The 16,958-nt window shown below is 36.0% G+C and overlaps 1 protein-coding gene, 1 long non-coding RNA gene and 1 pseudogene across 2 annotated transcripts; 1 reads left to right on the top strand and 2 right to left on the bottom strand.

The window, feature by feature from the left end:
- Positions 1–16,958, top strand: part of LOC109095831 — a 40,546-nt pseudogene that overhangs the window by 19,827 nt on the left and 3,761 nt on the right.
- LOC109095830 lies at positions 468–8,256 on the bottom strand. Its single transcript, XR_006153315.1, has 3 exons — positions 8,212–8,256; positions 7,689–8,011; positions 468–588 (listed from the first exon to the last, which is right to left on the bottom strand). It is a non-coding gene; the product is annotated as an uncharacterized LOC109095830 (long non-coding RNA).
- Positions 6,076–6,898, bottom strand: LOC122134155 (chromatin assembly factor 1 subunit rlf2-like). Its single transcript, XM_042713212.1, has one exon. It carries the CDS (start codon positions 6,892–6,894, stop codon positions 6,091–6,093), a length of 804 nt encoding a protein of 267 aa, XP_042569146.1. The 5' UTR covers positions 6,895–6,898; the 3' UTR covers positions 6,076–6,090.

Below are 16,958 nucleotides of genomic sequence, written 5' to 3'. Positions count from 1 at the left end.
GTTGTTTGTTCATTTATTAGACATGAAAAGCTTTTGGCCATGTTTAGCCATTTTGCCATGTTCTGGCCATTAGAGTAGAATGAATCCCATAATGCAATGCACTTTACTGTTATTTCTTATTTGATCCGAATGTCTGAAGTTAAAAACTTTTAGTCATGATAACAGGACACGACTTTCTGAATTAAACATGCAACATAGTAAGGTCATTTAACAAAAATGTAGCACTCTTAAAAATCATTTTCAAAGTTTTGGAAATTTTTATACATAATATAATATACAATAACAAAAAGTTACATTTAACAATGCATTCTGCACGGTATGCAGCCCAGCTAACAGAGTTGTTCTTCCAGTAACATTAACAGAATGTTTATTCAATTTTGTCTGGTCTTTAATAATGTTGGCACAAAAAAAAAAAAAAAATGTATTATTCAAGAAACTTTTTTCCTGAAACCTTTTAGTTGGCCGTTTTTTAAATGTTACTTGTAGCTCCCCCCAGTAATTTCACGAGCACAAGGATTCTCTGATGACAGGCGATTTATTGACTGGTTCACCATGAGGATAACCATCCAATTCAAGATGCCGTGAGAACTAAATATACAAAAATAAAAGTTACAATAAAGAATATAAGAAGGACATAAATAAATCAAATAAATAAATGTTGTCTTTGTAAACTTTCCAAAACAGAGTTAAATTCACTTTAACAGCAAACTATAGTCTTTGTATATCACTCTTTTCCACACAGCAACACAATCCACATTAATCACATACAATATAAATGACAAACTTACTTCATTGGCTGCTTATTACCAAAGGAGAACTTAATCTTACATCTGGTAATAGTTTTCTGTAACTTCAGATGAGTAAATGAACTTAAATGCTCTTTAGAAATGTGGAATATAGCTTCAGCTTGCCATGCAGTGTAGACAACTTTCTTCCTGTTTTACTCTGTGCCTTTCATAATAAAAGTCTCCAATCACACAGCTCTTTACTAAGCAGTTTCAAATTAAAAGTCCTTAACTAAATATTTATAAAAGAATTAAATAAACATAAAATATAAACTGACTTCTCTGTCAGTTACACTCCCACCAAAGCACTTTCTTGTGATTTTGTAACTTATTGACAGTACTTTTAATCAAAAATATTATGGACTAACCCAAGGAATGGTAGACACAAGGTACACTTTTAATCTGCTTCAATCAGGGTAACTATTTTCTGGATGGGCCTTTCAAGGTAAGTCGGTTTAGTAACACGTTTGCCCTTTTTATCCAGTGTCGAATCACTAATCAATAACTTCACTGTTCTCACACAGCCATCTGTACCACTGTGCACTTCTGTTACCTTCGCTAGCTTCCACTGACTGCGTGGAGCTGTGTCATCTTTCAGAATGACAATGTCATTGACCTTTGCATTTCTACGACGCTTGTGCCATTTCTGCCTGTGTTGCAGGTTTAGAAGATATTCTTTTCTCCAACGTGACCAGAACTCATTCGCTAAATACTGCACCTTACGCCATCTTTTACGAAGATAAAGGTTTGACAAACTCTCCAGGTGGTGGTAAAATTATTGAAGTCTTCATAGTCAAGATATGGTTAGGTGTAAGAGGCCGCGGACCAGATGGATCATTCAGATGCTCTGTGGTTAAAGGTCTGCTATTCACGATAGCCATGACTTCATAGAGAAATGTTCTTAGTGAGGCACTATCAAGTCTTTGAGCTGATTGATCCAGAATGGATGTCAAAACACTTCTTATTGTCCGAATCTGCCTCTCCCAAATGCCACCCATGTGACTGGCTGATGGGGTGTTCATGATGAATTCACAGCCAAACTCCTTTAGGCGTTCTTGGTTAATTCCCTTTAGTGCTTCAGCAAATTCTCGTCTTGCACCCATGAAATTAGTGCCCTGGTCAGATCTAAGTTGACGCACAGGTCCACGTATGGCAATGAAAGCACGCAAAGCATTAATGAATGCGTCAGTGGATAAATCATCCAGCATTTCTACATGGACCGCTCTGGAACACATACATGTAAGTAGAAGCCCATAGCGTTTTAACTCCTTTCTTCCTTCTGACGCAGAAAGGACCGAAACAGTCCATCCCGCAGTATGTGAAAGGAGGGGTTGTCTCCATACGTTCCTGAGGAAGATTTGCCATCCTTTGCTCTTCGGTGCATCTTCTCAGTTTCCTGCACCTAGTGCATTTGTAGATATATGAAGACACTGCTTTGCTACATCCCAAAATCCAGAAACCGTTTGATCGCAGTTCATTTATAGTCATTCCTCTCCCTTGGTGATACACTTGCTCATGATAATGTCTGATGAGTAATGTTGATATATGACTATGTCGTGGGAGAATTGCTGGGTGTTTCACATGTGGATGTAATGCAGCATGTACTAAGCGACCTCCCACCCTGAGGATACCATGCTCATCTAAGAAGGGATTCAGGCGATGCAGTTTGTTTGTGCTGTTGTTGGACTCAATCTCCTTCTGTTGCCGGAGTCTCTGGATCTCATCACAAAAGGCTGATTTTTGAACCATTCTGATAATGGTAAGCTCTGCATCCTGTCTTTCTTCAATACTGGTGGCTTCATTAACCCTTGGACTTAGACCTTTGAATTCCTTGGAACATCTCTGAAGTCTTGCAATAGCTTTTACCACTCTTGTCCAATCTGAAAACTTGTGAAGTCGATCAAGCAATGATCTTTCTTCTTTTGTTTGAGTTTTATGAACTTGAGCTTTTCGTAGCTCTGGGTCATTGTCTATGATCTCTCTCACCTTAACATCTCTGGGCAGTTCATCTTTCCACAGAAACTTTGGTCCTGTGAACCAGTTGGAGGATATGAGCTCTTCTGATGTAAGGCCTCTGGACGCATAATCGGCAGGGTTCTCTTCAGACGTCACATATCTCCATTGCTTAGAATCTGTACTTTGTTTGATGCGTTGAACGCGGTTGGCTACAAAGACATGAAATCTTTTGGCATCATTATTAATGTACCCAAGTACAACCTTTGAGTCAGTCCAGAAGTACTCTTCTAGGTTGGCTATCTCCAGCTCCTTTCTGAGCAAGTCACTTGTCTGTACAGCAACTACTGCCGCTGATAACTCCAGCCTTGGTATGGTTGTAACCTTAGTAGGAGCAACTCTGGCCTTGCCCATAACCAAGGAGCAATGAACATCTCCTGATATGCCAATAGCTCTGAGATATGTGCATTCTCCATATCCCGAAGCACTAGCGTCAGAAAAATGATGAAGCTCATAACGCTGAACTTCCTTAAAGGTCGACGGGAGATAACATCTCTGAATCTTCACATCAGCCAGGTTTCGCAGATCTGTAAGCCAAGCTTCCCACTTTGTCAACAACTCATCTTTAAGTGGTTCATCCCAGCCCACCTTATCTTGACACATCTGCTGCAGTATTTGCTTACCAACAAGAATGAAGGGTGCTGCAAAGCCAAGTGGGTCATATACAGAAGCCACTGTTGACAGGATTCCTCTTCTAGTGAGTGGTTGTTCCTTAACGAATACTCTGAACTGGAAGCTGTCAGATCTGATGCACCATTTCACACCAAGTGCCCTTTCCATGTGAAGCTCACCCAAAGCCAAGTCATGTTCCACAACACTTTTAGCACATTCTTCCTGAGGAATTGACGCTTTTACTTCTTCACTGCTTGACACAAATTTATGCAAACGAAGCTTTCCTGTGCTACAAAGTTCTCTTGCTTCCTTCATCAGTTTGATAGCTTCATCTACAGTTGAGACACTTGTCAACCCATCATCGACATAGAAATTCCTTTCTATGAATCGAATGGAGCTTTCACTGAAGCAACCACGACCTTGAGCAGCAATATGCTTGAGGCCGTAATTGGCACACCCGGGTGATGAGGCTGCACCGAAAAGGTGTACTTTCATCCTATAAACTTGTGGCTTGGATTCTAGATCTCCTTTCTCCCACCAGAGGAACCGTAAGTAGTCTTGATCTTCTTCCTTCACATGAAATTGGTGAAACATGCGCTCTATGTCACACATGATTGCCACCGGACCCTTGCGGAAACGACAGAGAACACCTACAAGGGTGTTTGTTAACTCTGGACCAGTTAGCAAATGGTCATTGAGGGATGAACCTTGGAACTTTGCTGAGCAATCAAAGACTACACGGATCTTTCCAGGTTTTTGAGGATGATAAACCCCATGATGGGGAATGTACCAAGCAGGGTTCTTGTCTGTTTCTTCAGCTGGGACCTTCTCAGCATCTCCTCGAGCAATTGTCTCATTCATAAAGTCTACATAGTCTCTATAGTATTTCTCGTCTCTTTTAAGCCTTTTTTCTAAGCTTTTGAGGCGATGAATAGCACATCCTTTATTATTGGGCAAATTTGGTCTGTCTTCTTTGAAAGGCAAAGGCATTTCATAATGACCATCTTCTTTGTGTCTGATGCCTGTTTCCATTTTTGACAGAAAACGTAGATCTTCTTGAGAAATACAACTTTCCTCCGCTGCTTTCTCATTAAAGTCAGACTCAAGAGCTTTGATGACATTTGGTGGAGTGATTACTTCCTTGATCTGCGTTCTGCATATGTACTGAACTTCACTTGTAAGATTGAGAGAAGACTGTAGACTTGGCAGCACTTGTTTCACTATAATGCGATGACTCACTCCAATGGCATCCCCGTAGTCTACAGAGGAATTGCCACAGCCAACAATGCTCCAGCCCAGATCCGTTCTTTGAGCAAATGGCTGATTTTCTTTACCAGACACAATTTCTCTAGGAAGAAGAGCTTGAGGGCAATTGTAGCCAATCAGAAGGCCAATATCACAAACTTGTTTAGGAGCAATCTTCTCAGCTATATGCATTAGATGAGGCCACACTCTTGCAGTTTTGGGTGTAGGAATGTGAGTTCTGTTTGCAGGAATGAACTCTCTAGAATAGGTTACTGGCAAAGAGATCTTCTTATCTGAATAAAATCCTCTCACCTTTAAACCAATTATCTTTTGGCATGGAACAACTGTACTCTTTGATACCATCGTTGAGAGCTTCAGCTGCACAGATTCCTTCTTTGTGTCAAGAGCTTGAGCTATCTCTTCCAGGATGAAGGTAGTATCACTCTGGGTGTCAAGAAGTGCATATACCAGAACTTCATGAGTTGGTTCACTGGTAGCTGATACCCATACTGGAACTATTGTAGAGGTGTGAGTATTATTTACATCCTGTATTACTCGGTTAGATGTTGCTTCACTTGCGCTATCTTTATTCTGTACCAACTCTGGGTTTCTTTCCTTCAACTTCTCTTTTGACTGACCTGACTGTGGAGTCCACTTTACTTCTTTGATACGATCCTCATGTAGACATGATGGGTGCTTCTTCTGACACTTCTCACAGACACTCCTATAGTCACAGTTCTTTGAGTGATGACCAGGCTTCAAACATCCAAAGCATAGCTTATTCATTTGGACAAACTTGACTCGCTCTGCAACATTTTTTTCCATAAACTTACGACATTTGTGAATACCATTTCCTGGTCTCTCACAGAAGGTACATTTTACAGCATCTGCTTTTTCTCTGGATTGTACCGTTAACACTTTTGCTCTTGTGTCCTGATTTCTTGATACCTTTCCCTTTCCAATCTCATTAGACTTCAGTGCATGAAGTGATGTCACTGGGTTACAAGCTATCTTAGCTTCTCGTGTTAGAAACTTTACAAACCGACTGAAGGTAGGAAATGTCTTAGTTTCTTCTTCAATTTCTATGACCTGACGATTCCATGCTGAGGCTAGCCAATCAGGAAGCTTGGAAAGGATTTTCTGGTTCTCATTACAATCATTAAGGACTTCAAGACCCCTAATCTGCGACATAGCTGCTTCACAGCCTCTGAGAAAGTCAGTAAATTCTCTCAGCTCAACACTGTCCTTGGAACCAATCTTTGGCCATGAATTAAGCTTGTCTCGAAAGGCTTTAGCAATGACGAATGGGTTTCCATACCTTTCTTCTAGTACGCCCCATGCTGTTTGGTATGCCGACTCCGTTCCTAGCAGGAAGTAACTTTCAATAGCCTTCTTAGCTGGTCCTTCCACATACTTCCGTAAGTAGTAAAGCTTCTCATTCACTGGTGTTTCTGTCGATCAAAGTTTGAAACGAGATTTTCCAATCACTATATCTGAGAGTGTCTCCATAAAATGTTGCAGGTTCGGGTATAGGAAGACGACTTGAGCTGATAGATTCTGCTAACACCTTAACAAGGTCTGCAGTGCTGGCTTCTTGATATGATTTTGTTGCACTTTCCTGTAGAGGTATGCTCTGTAACACGGAGCTGCTTAACTTTGGTACCTGCTTCTTTCTTACAGATGCACAGTCACGAAGTAGCTCTCTTGTTTCTTCCTTTGAGTCTTCATTCTGCTCGTAGACTTGCATTCGTGCCTTTGCAGCATTCAACCTTTTTAGTGTCTCCAAACGCTCAAGCTCTCTGCGCTTGTCTTCTAATGCCATCCGTCTAGCAGCATTTTCAGCTTCAATCTTAACACGTAGCCTAGCTTCTTCTTCTTCTCTTTCTAGTCGTCGCTTCAATTCTTCAGCTTCTTGTTCTGCTATTCTCCTTTTGTCTTCAGCCTCAAGTCTTTGTAGTTCTTCCAGTTCATGCTCTTGTTGCTGTAATATTTCTAATGTTGCTTCAGTTGCAGCAATTTCTGCAGCAGCCTCTTGTTTCTTAGCAGAGGAAAAACTTGAACCTCTGGAGCTCAAACTTGAATTGTCCATACACTGAGAAGACCTGGAACGTCCATGACTTGATTTGGAGGCTATGGATGAGAACACAGAACCTGTATCAATACAGCATGCTTCTGGTCTAAGAAGATCTTGAACATCTACTCCCTCACCTAGGCGACTCCATGCAGACTCAACTATCATTTTTGTGACTGCTCCACAAGTGTCGACTCTGCGGCGTGTATCACTGTCTGGACTCATCTTTTGTCGCAACTCTTCATAAGCAACATTTACATCCTTTGAAGAACCACTGATTGCTTCTATGAGGCTGTTCAGCATGTCATTGGAGAGACGCCCCATTAGTCTTTGTCTAGCATCTCTAGCAAGAGTCTTCCATTTTTCATAAGAGCGTTGAAAGCAATTTTTAAGTTTAGTCAGCCTTTCATCATGTAACTCTTTACCTTTCTCTGTAAACTTGCGTGCTCTTTGACTTCTTCGTGGCTCTTGTTCTGTTGTGTCATCAATAGCTACTGAAGCTTGCGTGTCTACACATTCTTGGGATTCTAGCTGCTGCTGTGATTGCACAGTCTCTGTTATATTTTCTTTGTCACTTTTAGCAGACTGACTACCCTCTGCCATTTTCTGTATCTCTTAACTAAACTTACTAAAACAAATTAACAACTCTACATGCAACGTGAACTGTACTGAACTTAGGTAAACAGATGTTCCTCTCTTAGATTATTAACTCTGGTTAAAGTAGTATTTTAACAGTTCAATCACCTTTAAATTAAACTTGTAACAAATTCAGTAACACTTAGATCAGGTTATTTTTTAGGCTTCTTCACAATTATTATCTTACTTGCAGCTTGAAACGTGCTCAAAAATGACTTAAGTCTCTTAAAAACAAGTACATAACACCAGCACTTCTTTAAACACTGTACTAAACACTTAAAGAGTCATTTTTTAGCAAATGGCAAGAATAAGTCCACTTCAAGCACCTTAACTTGAACTTGGTTGTGCTTATCTTCTTGTTGGCCTTAACTTGACAATGCCATTAAACTCTGTGGGTGTGCATGTCACTAGCTTCTTGGTTACCAGTGTATACAGTGCTTGTAGAATCCAGAATGATGGAACTTGGAGTTAACTTGATGCTCACTTGATGGCTGTTTGGAAATGTTCCTTCTCCTACCCGTGAAGAGCAGATGAATTCTCACTGTAGCTCCCCCCAGTAATTTCACGAGCACAAGGATTCTCTGATGACAGGCGATTTATTGACTGGTTCACCATGAGGATAACCATCCAATTCAAGATGCCGTGAGAACTAAATATACAAAAATAAAAGTTACAATAAAGAATATAAAAGGACATAAATAAATCAAAATAAATAAATGTTGTCTTTGTAAACTTTCCAAACAGAGTTAAAATTCACTTTAACAGCAAACTATAGTCTTTGTATATCACTCTTTTCCACACAGCAACACAATCCACATTAATCACATACAATATAAATGACAAACTTACTTCATTGGCTGCTTATTACCAAAGGAGAACTTAATCTTACATCTGTTAATATTTTCCGTAACTTCAGATGAGTAAATGAACTTAAAAATGCTCTTTAGAAACGTGGAATACAGCTTCAACTTGCCATGCGGTGTAGACAACAACTTCCTGAGTTACACTGTGCTTTTCATAATAAAAGTCTCCACTAAAACAGTTCTTTACAAAGCAGTTCAAATTAAAGGTCTTTAACAAAATAATAAAATAAACATGAAATATTAACAGACTTCTGTGTCAGTTACATTACTGCTACAGTAGTTTCAGAATGTTCATTTAAAAGTACATGTAACATTGAAAAAGTATCATTCAAACATTTAAAAGTAACATTCCCTTATAATTAATCAAACGGAATGTTGACTTAAAGGGACAGTTCACCCAAAAACGCAAAATTCTATCATCATTTACTCATCCTCCATTTGTTCCAAACCTGAATGAGGATCTTTCTTCTGCTGAGCACAAAAGACCAAACTTATTTATTCTCCCAGGTCTGCAGTCTTGCACTCCTCCGTCATTCGAGGAAGCTACCACGACGTCTGTGGCCACAACTCTGTCCTCCAACACCTCCATATCTATCCCAGAGCGCTCTCCGTCAGACACCACAGAGCACCCGCGCTACAGGTCAGCATGAATCACCTTGAAATGAGAGCTTCAACAGCCATATCACTTCACTTAAAGCCTTAAAGTAGAACGCATTCATAATGCACATTATAATGCATCTTTATTATATCATACTGTATGTTATATCAGTATTATATTATTATTATACCATAATAATTGTAATCAAAACTAAAACATATTGTAATATTTGCAGACACCTTGTTACATCTGAAATCGGTTGTTTGTTTGCATTAGACTTTCTTAAGGTGTAGAAATAAATAGATAATTATTATACTGTATAATAACTGTGGTTATAATTATTCATGAGATCATGCAATGCATTACAGAGAATAAATAATGCATTAAGATACTTTTATAATGCTCTGTTCACATGCATATGAATGTCTGTCAATATACTTGTGTTCTCTTTTGTTTTCACAGAAGACACACCTTGTCTCTGAAAGACGCTGAGGGAAGGTGAGCTTTATTTGCATGACTGTATTTTTGTTTACAAACCATATTAAACTGTGGCTTTGCATGCTCACATCAGCTAGATTATCGATCATGATGCAAAAAAAATTTTTTCTTAATATTTTAGCCTTGTTTTCTAGCACAAGTATGTAAATATTCTTAAATCAAGACACAATTATTCAGTCTTGTTTTCTGAAAAATTAATTTAAAATTAAGTGAGTTTATGCTGACAACCGGAAAAAAATATCTGCTAACGGGATCTGAAAAATAACCTTGTTTTAAGCATAAACTCACTTTATTTTGAAACATGACTTCATATCTTAAGTTGCTTCTCAAGTAAATGTGTTTTGATTTAAGAATGTTTAGATATTTAAAGTGGAAAACAAGACAAGAATACAGAGTAAGAAAATATTTTTTTGCGGTGCACAAAGCCGTGAGAGAAGACCCGTGTTTAATGAGTTTAGTGTGTTTTTCGAGTTGAATGTGCTTGTTTTGCAGGATGCATGAAGTGGTGGATGTGCATGAGGAAGACCAGCAGACCATCACTGTGCAGGTGGAGGTGAAGAGAGAGAGAGAAGAGGAGGAGCCAGATGTCTCTCTGACGCAGTACGTGCAAACATTACCTCGATTTTTCACTACCATAAAAATGCCAGCAGCACTATTTAATGTTTTTTTTTCTTGAATTCAATTAAATTCAATTAAAAACACTCCTTAAAATAAAATCGAATAAAAAATGCAAATGTGTGAGCCTGCACTAAATATACTTTATTTATTTTAATTTGAGTTTTATTGATTTTAGCATTTCTACTTTAATTTTCTTCTAATTTTCGTTTGAGTTTTTTAACTATTAAATATTGAAATATTTTATAATATTCCTATTAAATTTTATTTCAGGTAACAAAGAAAATTTGATTAGTTTTAGTTAACATTGAATAAAATGGATAAAATATGAATGTGATGGAAATATATATATATAGTGAAAATGACTAGTTATGCTCAGAATATATAATATCATAATAGTGTAATATTAAATATTATAGAACCTGTTCTTAGTGAGTGCAGTCTCTTTAAAATTATTTATTTTATAGAGACTAAAACGAAAATTACCCAACAAATTGTAAATAACAAAGAAATTTTTTTTTTTTTTTTTAAATATACAGATTAAGAGTTTTGTGATTAATCAATCACTAATAATCATTTTATATTCATCCTTGTTATTACATTTATTTGATATAATATTATTATTATTATTAAAAAAAATTTTTTTAATTTTTTTATTTAATTATTAGCTAATGATTATTTTATATTTCACCCCTTTTATAAAAAGATTTGAATCTTACTAATTTTTTATGTATTTGCCCTCTTTTCTTTTTTAAGCGTGGTGATGGATGTTCCTCCTCCAGACACTGATGACCTTGTCCCAGACACAGCAGCTTCAGCACCCGTTACCCAGGAAACCGTCTCCCAGGCAACACTTCCTGGTGACACCCAGACAACAGTTCCCGTGAAAACCGCTCCTCTGACAGAAACCAGGACCCTCGAAACAGCGCCGGCCCCTGAAGCAGCAGAACCGTCCGGTTCTAGCCCGAAAATGCAGCGTCCCGACGTGGACAGACTCTCAGAGGCTCAGAGCCGGGAATCTCTGGAGGAAGAGGTCGCATCAACCACTGACATCTATTTTGTAAGTATGAGCCCAATCATAAGACGATTATATTCATTATTCATGGATTATCAGCTGTGATGTGATCTGGTACTGTTTTGGTGGCGGTCAGCTCAAACACGGGTGATTTACACCAGCATAAAAGTGTCATATTAATTTCATGTTGAATTTATGAAGTGTTACATACAGGGTTCCCACAATCACAAAAATAAACATGGAATTTAAAACTTGTGCTTGAAAAGTGAATAACAGTGTTATTTTGGTATTATTTATACATTTTATTATTATTACTTTATTTTAAAAAATATTTTATATTTATTATTATAATATCTTGTGTGTGTGTGTGTATATAGGTATATATATATATATATATATATATATATATAAAATCTTTCTATTTAGATTTAATTTATTTATTTGAGTTTTAAATGTAGTCTTTTTTTGTGCTACTTTCTTTTAGTTTAGTTTTTTTATTTCTTTTACATTTTATTTCAGCTTTATTTCAGTTAATGAAAAGTTTTTAATAGTTTTAGTTTAAGCTAACTTTAACAACACAGCTGAATAAAATGGATCAAATCTTAAAGCAATGGAAATATATATAGTGATAATTACCAGTTATGCTCATAATTTAAAATAATATATCAAATTAATATAATGTTTTATATGATAGAACCTGCTCTTAATGAGTGCCATCTCTATAAAATGAAATGAAAAAGTTTTATAGAAAAAACTAAAGAAAATGTTATTTATTTATTATAATTTTATTATTATTTATTTTAAGATTTAAATTTTTTTATTTAAAAAAAAAACTTAAAACAAAATTAGGCAACATTTTTAATTTAGTTTAAGTTTTTAACTTATATTATAACATTTTATTAATATATATGTATATATATATATATATATATATATATATATATATATATATATATATATATATATATATATATATATATATATATATATATATATATATATACACATATTAACCTTTTAACTTTTTTTATTTTATTTCAGCTTCATTAACACTTGTGGATAAAATCTTAAAATCATGGAAATTAAGTAGTTTAGAAAGTTTGTAGTTATCCCCAGCAAATATATAATATCATAATAATATATTTCATATGCTCCTAGTGCAGTCTCTATAAAATAATTATTACAATTGTATAATTTTTTTAGATTATTATTTCATCCAACAATCACAACTGAATGTCTAGGAAAGGTGTGGAAACCCTGTATTTACTGTCCATACAGCATTTTATAAACACAGTTATGCATGCAGCACTCACATATAAACACAATAAACACATTCTCATTTCACTAGAACAACATGCCACAAATGACCGAATTTTGGTGACTTTGTGTGATGTGGGGCTAAATATGAGTCACATGTTCCACAGAGCGCAGGTCTGGATGATCTAGTTGAGTTATGAAGGTAACGCGCGTGTGTGTGTGTGTGTGTGTGTGTGTGTGTGTGTGTGTGTGTGTGTGTGTGTGTGTGTGTGTGTGTGCATGCATGTAAATCTTTACGTCTCTCTCTGAGTGTCACAGTCTCTCTCTTCTTCATCATCAAGGCTTGAAAGCTCTCAGGTGAAGCTCTTCTAAACTGATATTCCTGTCCGAACCGCATGACCTGACACACTTCCTGTGATGATCAGTTAGTGTCAGACACAGAACGTGAAAGTGCTGCTCAGTGCGACCTGGTTTTATGTCTCGTCAGGCTGGTTTGGACGCAGTGACAGTGTGTTTAAAAATGTTTTGGTGCCATGAGGATTTTAGCATGAGACGCAGAATGTGTCAGTCCTGGTGTGTGTGTGTGTGTGTGTGTGTGTGTGTGTGTGTGTGTGTGTGTGTGTGTGTGTGTGCGACACACTCATTCTGTTAATCTCATGCTGTGCTTTCCTCTCTGTCGGGGATAATCGCCTCTCTAATTTCCTTCCTTTTTTAGCTTCTCTCTCTGTATTTCTCTGCTTTTGATTTTGCATTTAAATACTGTATTTAAGTTATCCATTAAAGTCATGCTCATTTACAAATTGAAAGTTACTTGTTAGGCTGAGCGAATATGTAATAATATATTATAATTTGTTAATATCATATATTTATATGTATACATGTATATGAGTAAGGTCTCTGTAAAATGATTTATAAAAAAAAAATTGTATAATCTTTAATCACCTCTCTAAAGTGTCTCTGTATGTAATATGAATATATCAGTTACTGTATATATATATAATATAAGTTCTCCATCAAAGTCATTAAAATGTATATAGTGAAAGTTAGTTGTTATGCCAAGCAAATTATATATTGTTATAATATAGATCATAATAATAACAATTTTAATATTGTGTATGTATGATATCATTTATAATATATTAAATGTTTTAGAATTATGACTATAATATTTAATATTGTGCCTGGTCTTAGTGAGTGCAGTCTCTATAAAATGATCTATAACCATTTATTTTTAATATTTCAATATAATATAAACAATTTACATATGTAGGTTATTACCCATTTAAGCCATGGTAATTTATTAAGTGAACGTTATTTGTAATGCCGAGCAAATTAAATATTATTATACAAAATATTATAATTATAGTATATGTTTAATATGAAATATATCATTTTACATTAATAATATAAAATTTAATATTGCACCTTCTGTTAGTGAGTGCAGTCTCTGTAAAATAATTTATTAGATAATAAACACCACTCCTTCTCTTTAATCCTCTTTAGTCTCATTGCTTGTCATATTCTATTCATATTTATTTTTTAGGCCATTCAAGATGTAAGTGACTTTTTTTCTTTGGTAGAAAAAGATTTTTAGCTGAAACTGTGCTACTTACAGATACATAAAATGCAAGGCAATGGTTACTGTCACTTTAAGAGTCAAAAACACATATACGAGCAAGACATAATTAATACCAGTCGCTCCTGATGATATATTGAGGTCTTATGAAGAGAAACGATCTGTCTGTGCAAGAAACCGAACATTGTTTACAACATTATTACCTGTTATATTCAGCCTCAGGCGAACAGGGAAATATGATTCTTTTCAACGAACTGATTCTTTCAGACAAGTCATTTCAATGAACTGGTTCAGTTTACCAGTTCGTTTACGTAATCAATCACCCAATAATGATGTGAAACGTGGATGTTTTTAGCATATAAAGTGAAAGAAACCATAAAAATGTTCATTTGGCCCTTCATTCAAAATAAGAAACCATAAAAATGTTCATTTGGCCCCTTCATTCGAGTGTTGGGGTCACGCATGCTCATATCAGCAGCTCATCGGTCTTCAGTCCGAGTCGAACTGTTTCCTCAGTTCAGTGACTGCTGGACGAACTGGAGCTCTGAATCGATTCGTTCATCACAGGATCAGATACGCCGCTGTGTCAGCTCATTTCCAGTCAGAGTGACTGTCAGGCATCTGAAAGTGAGTTCTGATTGAGTAGATCTGTGCTGCTCGATTTGCTGAACTGGTTCAACTAGTTCACTGAAAAGAACCGATTCAAAAGAATGATTCATTCGTGAACCGGACATCACTCTGGACCGTTCGCCTGAGGCTGTGGATTACAGGTAATAACGTTGTAAACGATGTTCAATTTCTTGCTCAGACTGATCGTTTCACTTCATAAGACTTCAATATATAGCCAGGAGCACCAGGTATTAATTTCATCTTGCCTGCACATGTGTTTTTGACTCTTAAAGTGACAGTAGCCATTGCATTTTATGCACATTGCATTTTATGAATCAAGAAGCACTACAGTTTCAGCTAAAAAAGCGTCTTAACTGTTCTACTGAAGAAAAAAAGTGTACATCTTTGATGGCCTGAGGCAGAGTAAATTAACAGCAATTTTTGGGTGAACTATCCCTTTAAGAAAGTAAAAATAGAATAATTTAATGTCAGCTTAAATCAGTTTTATTCATCAGCATAATCATGATCTGTTTCCTGTCTCTCTTCCTTCCTGTCTGTCTCTTTAATTTACTCATCCTCATTTCCCTCCTGTGTGTGTGTGTGTGTGTGTGTGTGTGTGTGTGTGTGTGTGTGTGTGTCAGTACGCTGAAGGCAGATATTGGGTTTACTCTCCGGTGCTCCAGCGGAGGAAGCTCAGCTCTTGCAGTGTCGTAAGTGAATGGATCTGAGAGCAGTTTCCTGAGAGCAGGACATCTCAACCTCCTCCTTCACATCAAATATAGTCATAATATCACATTATAAAGAACCTATCTGAATTTAACATGACATTGGCATTTCTATTACAATCTCACAAACCCTCGGTTGGGAAATCCTGCTGTAGACTGTAGTTTTTAGGGCTTTATTAGAGTCATGTTTCGTTGGTCTTAAAATCCAGTAGCTAACCTTTATGTGTAGTTTTTCACCCTGATAGACAAATTCATGATTCCTGGTAATGCTTTCCACATTGGATTAGGAGTATGAAAAAACTAGCTTCTTACTCAACATTACATATTAAAAGAGTACGTGAAACAGTGTGCAGTATGCAGAACGTTTCATAAAGTATTGGGCTATGCTTTGGTCACATGATCAAAACACACGACCATGAAAGTGCTGTATCTTAAATTTTTTCATTTTAAATTTTGTGTAAAATGATCTTAAAGTTTTTGCAGCCCAATCAATTGAGTCGAAAAGGAGATGATATTAAATATTAAAATTATTATTACTTTAGGTTCATGCATCAAACTGGAAAAAAGTATGATTGAGATCATGGTTATGATAGTTAACTAAAACTAAAACCATAAAAAACAATTGTTGAAAAACTTTAAATAAAATAAATGTAACAGGGTCATATGATGAGATTTTTGCAAAGTTTTCCTTTCTCTTTGGAGTGTTGACATGCAGACATGATTTTATGTTTACGCAGTGCAATCATAATAAAGCAATTGTAATCAGTAATTATGTCCCCACTGGATGCAACAAATGCCTCGTTTGTAATGGGTTTTATTGGTTTTGTCTCGTTGCTCCAGGACACACATCACAGTATGTTAAGGGATGTAACATTTCCGTCACACACTTGAGGCATTCGGCCAATCACAACACACTGGATAGCTGACCAATCAGAGCACACCTCGCTTTTCAGAGCGATGAGCTTTGTAAAAATCGATGCGTTTCAGAAAGGCAGGGCATAGAGGAGAAGCAATAATGTACAGTATGTGGAAAAAAATGTGTTTTTTAAACTGCATTAACACATTGCATTAAACCAAATACACAAAATAATGTTCTTTTTAGCAATGTGTGACGGAAATGTTACACCCCTTACCAGGTACAGGAAACTTTTCTCCGTAAAATGCGCTGCGCACACTCGAATATTTGGGTTGTACTGTTCTGGAACAGTGTTGTAAATAAAACCTAACCACTGATTTCTAGATGTGTCCTCTTTTGGAAGACCAAACTTAGTAGTTTAGCTTTTCGCAACAAAACACACAGCAACAACAATACTACAGCGAGAATAAAAGTTACGCCCTTTTCTTTGCGTGAACATTTGGGCGGTGTTATGCAAATCTTCCCACACAGTGATGTGGGGGCGACATGTGGGGGCGTGTTTAAACAAGGCTTTTTTTCGCATGAAATCGCATCATATGACCCCTTTAAGAAAAATGATAATAGTATTTAAATGATACTAAAATAGCACTGATTGAGATTCTATTATAGTTTTCATTCATATGAATACGAATTAATTATTTTTTGATTTTCCATTTTAATTGTTAGTAATTTTGTTGTTTTTTGTAATTTATATTATGTTTTATTTAGTTAGTTCTTGTTTAAACATGAATTTAAAAGTATTACAATAATTATTAATTTGTATGTAATTAATTGTTAAATATAATTTTTTTATAAAAAACTAATCATATTAACATATTAAAATATGTTTATATAGTTTTTTTTTTTCCTTTTGTTGTCCTTTAGTTATTTTAATGCATCAAGTTAAAGTAAATGAAAATGAGAAAAGTTGGCAACTAGCTGAAA

Source organism: Cyprinus carpio, chromosome A2, assembly GCF_018340385.1.
Source record: "Cyprinus carpio isolate SPL01 chromosome A2, ASM1834038v1, whole genome shotgun sequence".
In the NCBI taxonomy this organism is placed as follows: domain Eukaryota; kingdom Metazoa; phylum Chordata; class Actinopteri; order Cypriniformes; family Cyprinidae; genus Cyprinus; species Cyprinus carpio.
The sequence above is the reverse complement of the archived record's forward strand: the minus strand, read 5'-3'. Positions and strand labels throughout refer to the sequence as shown.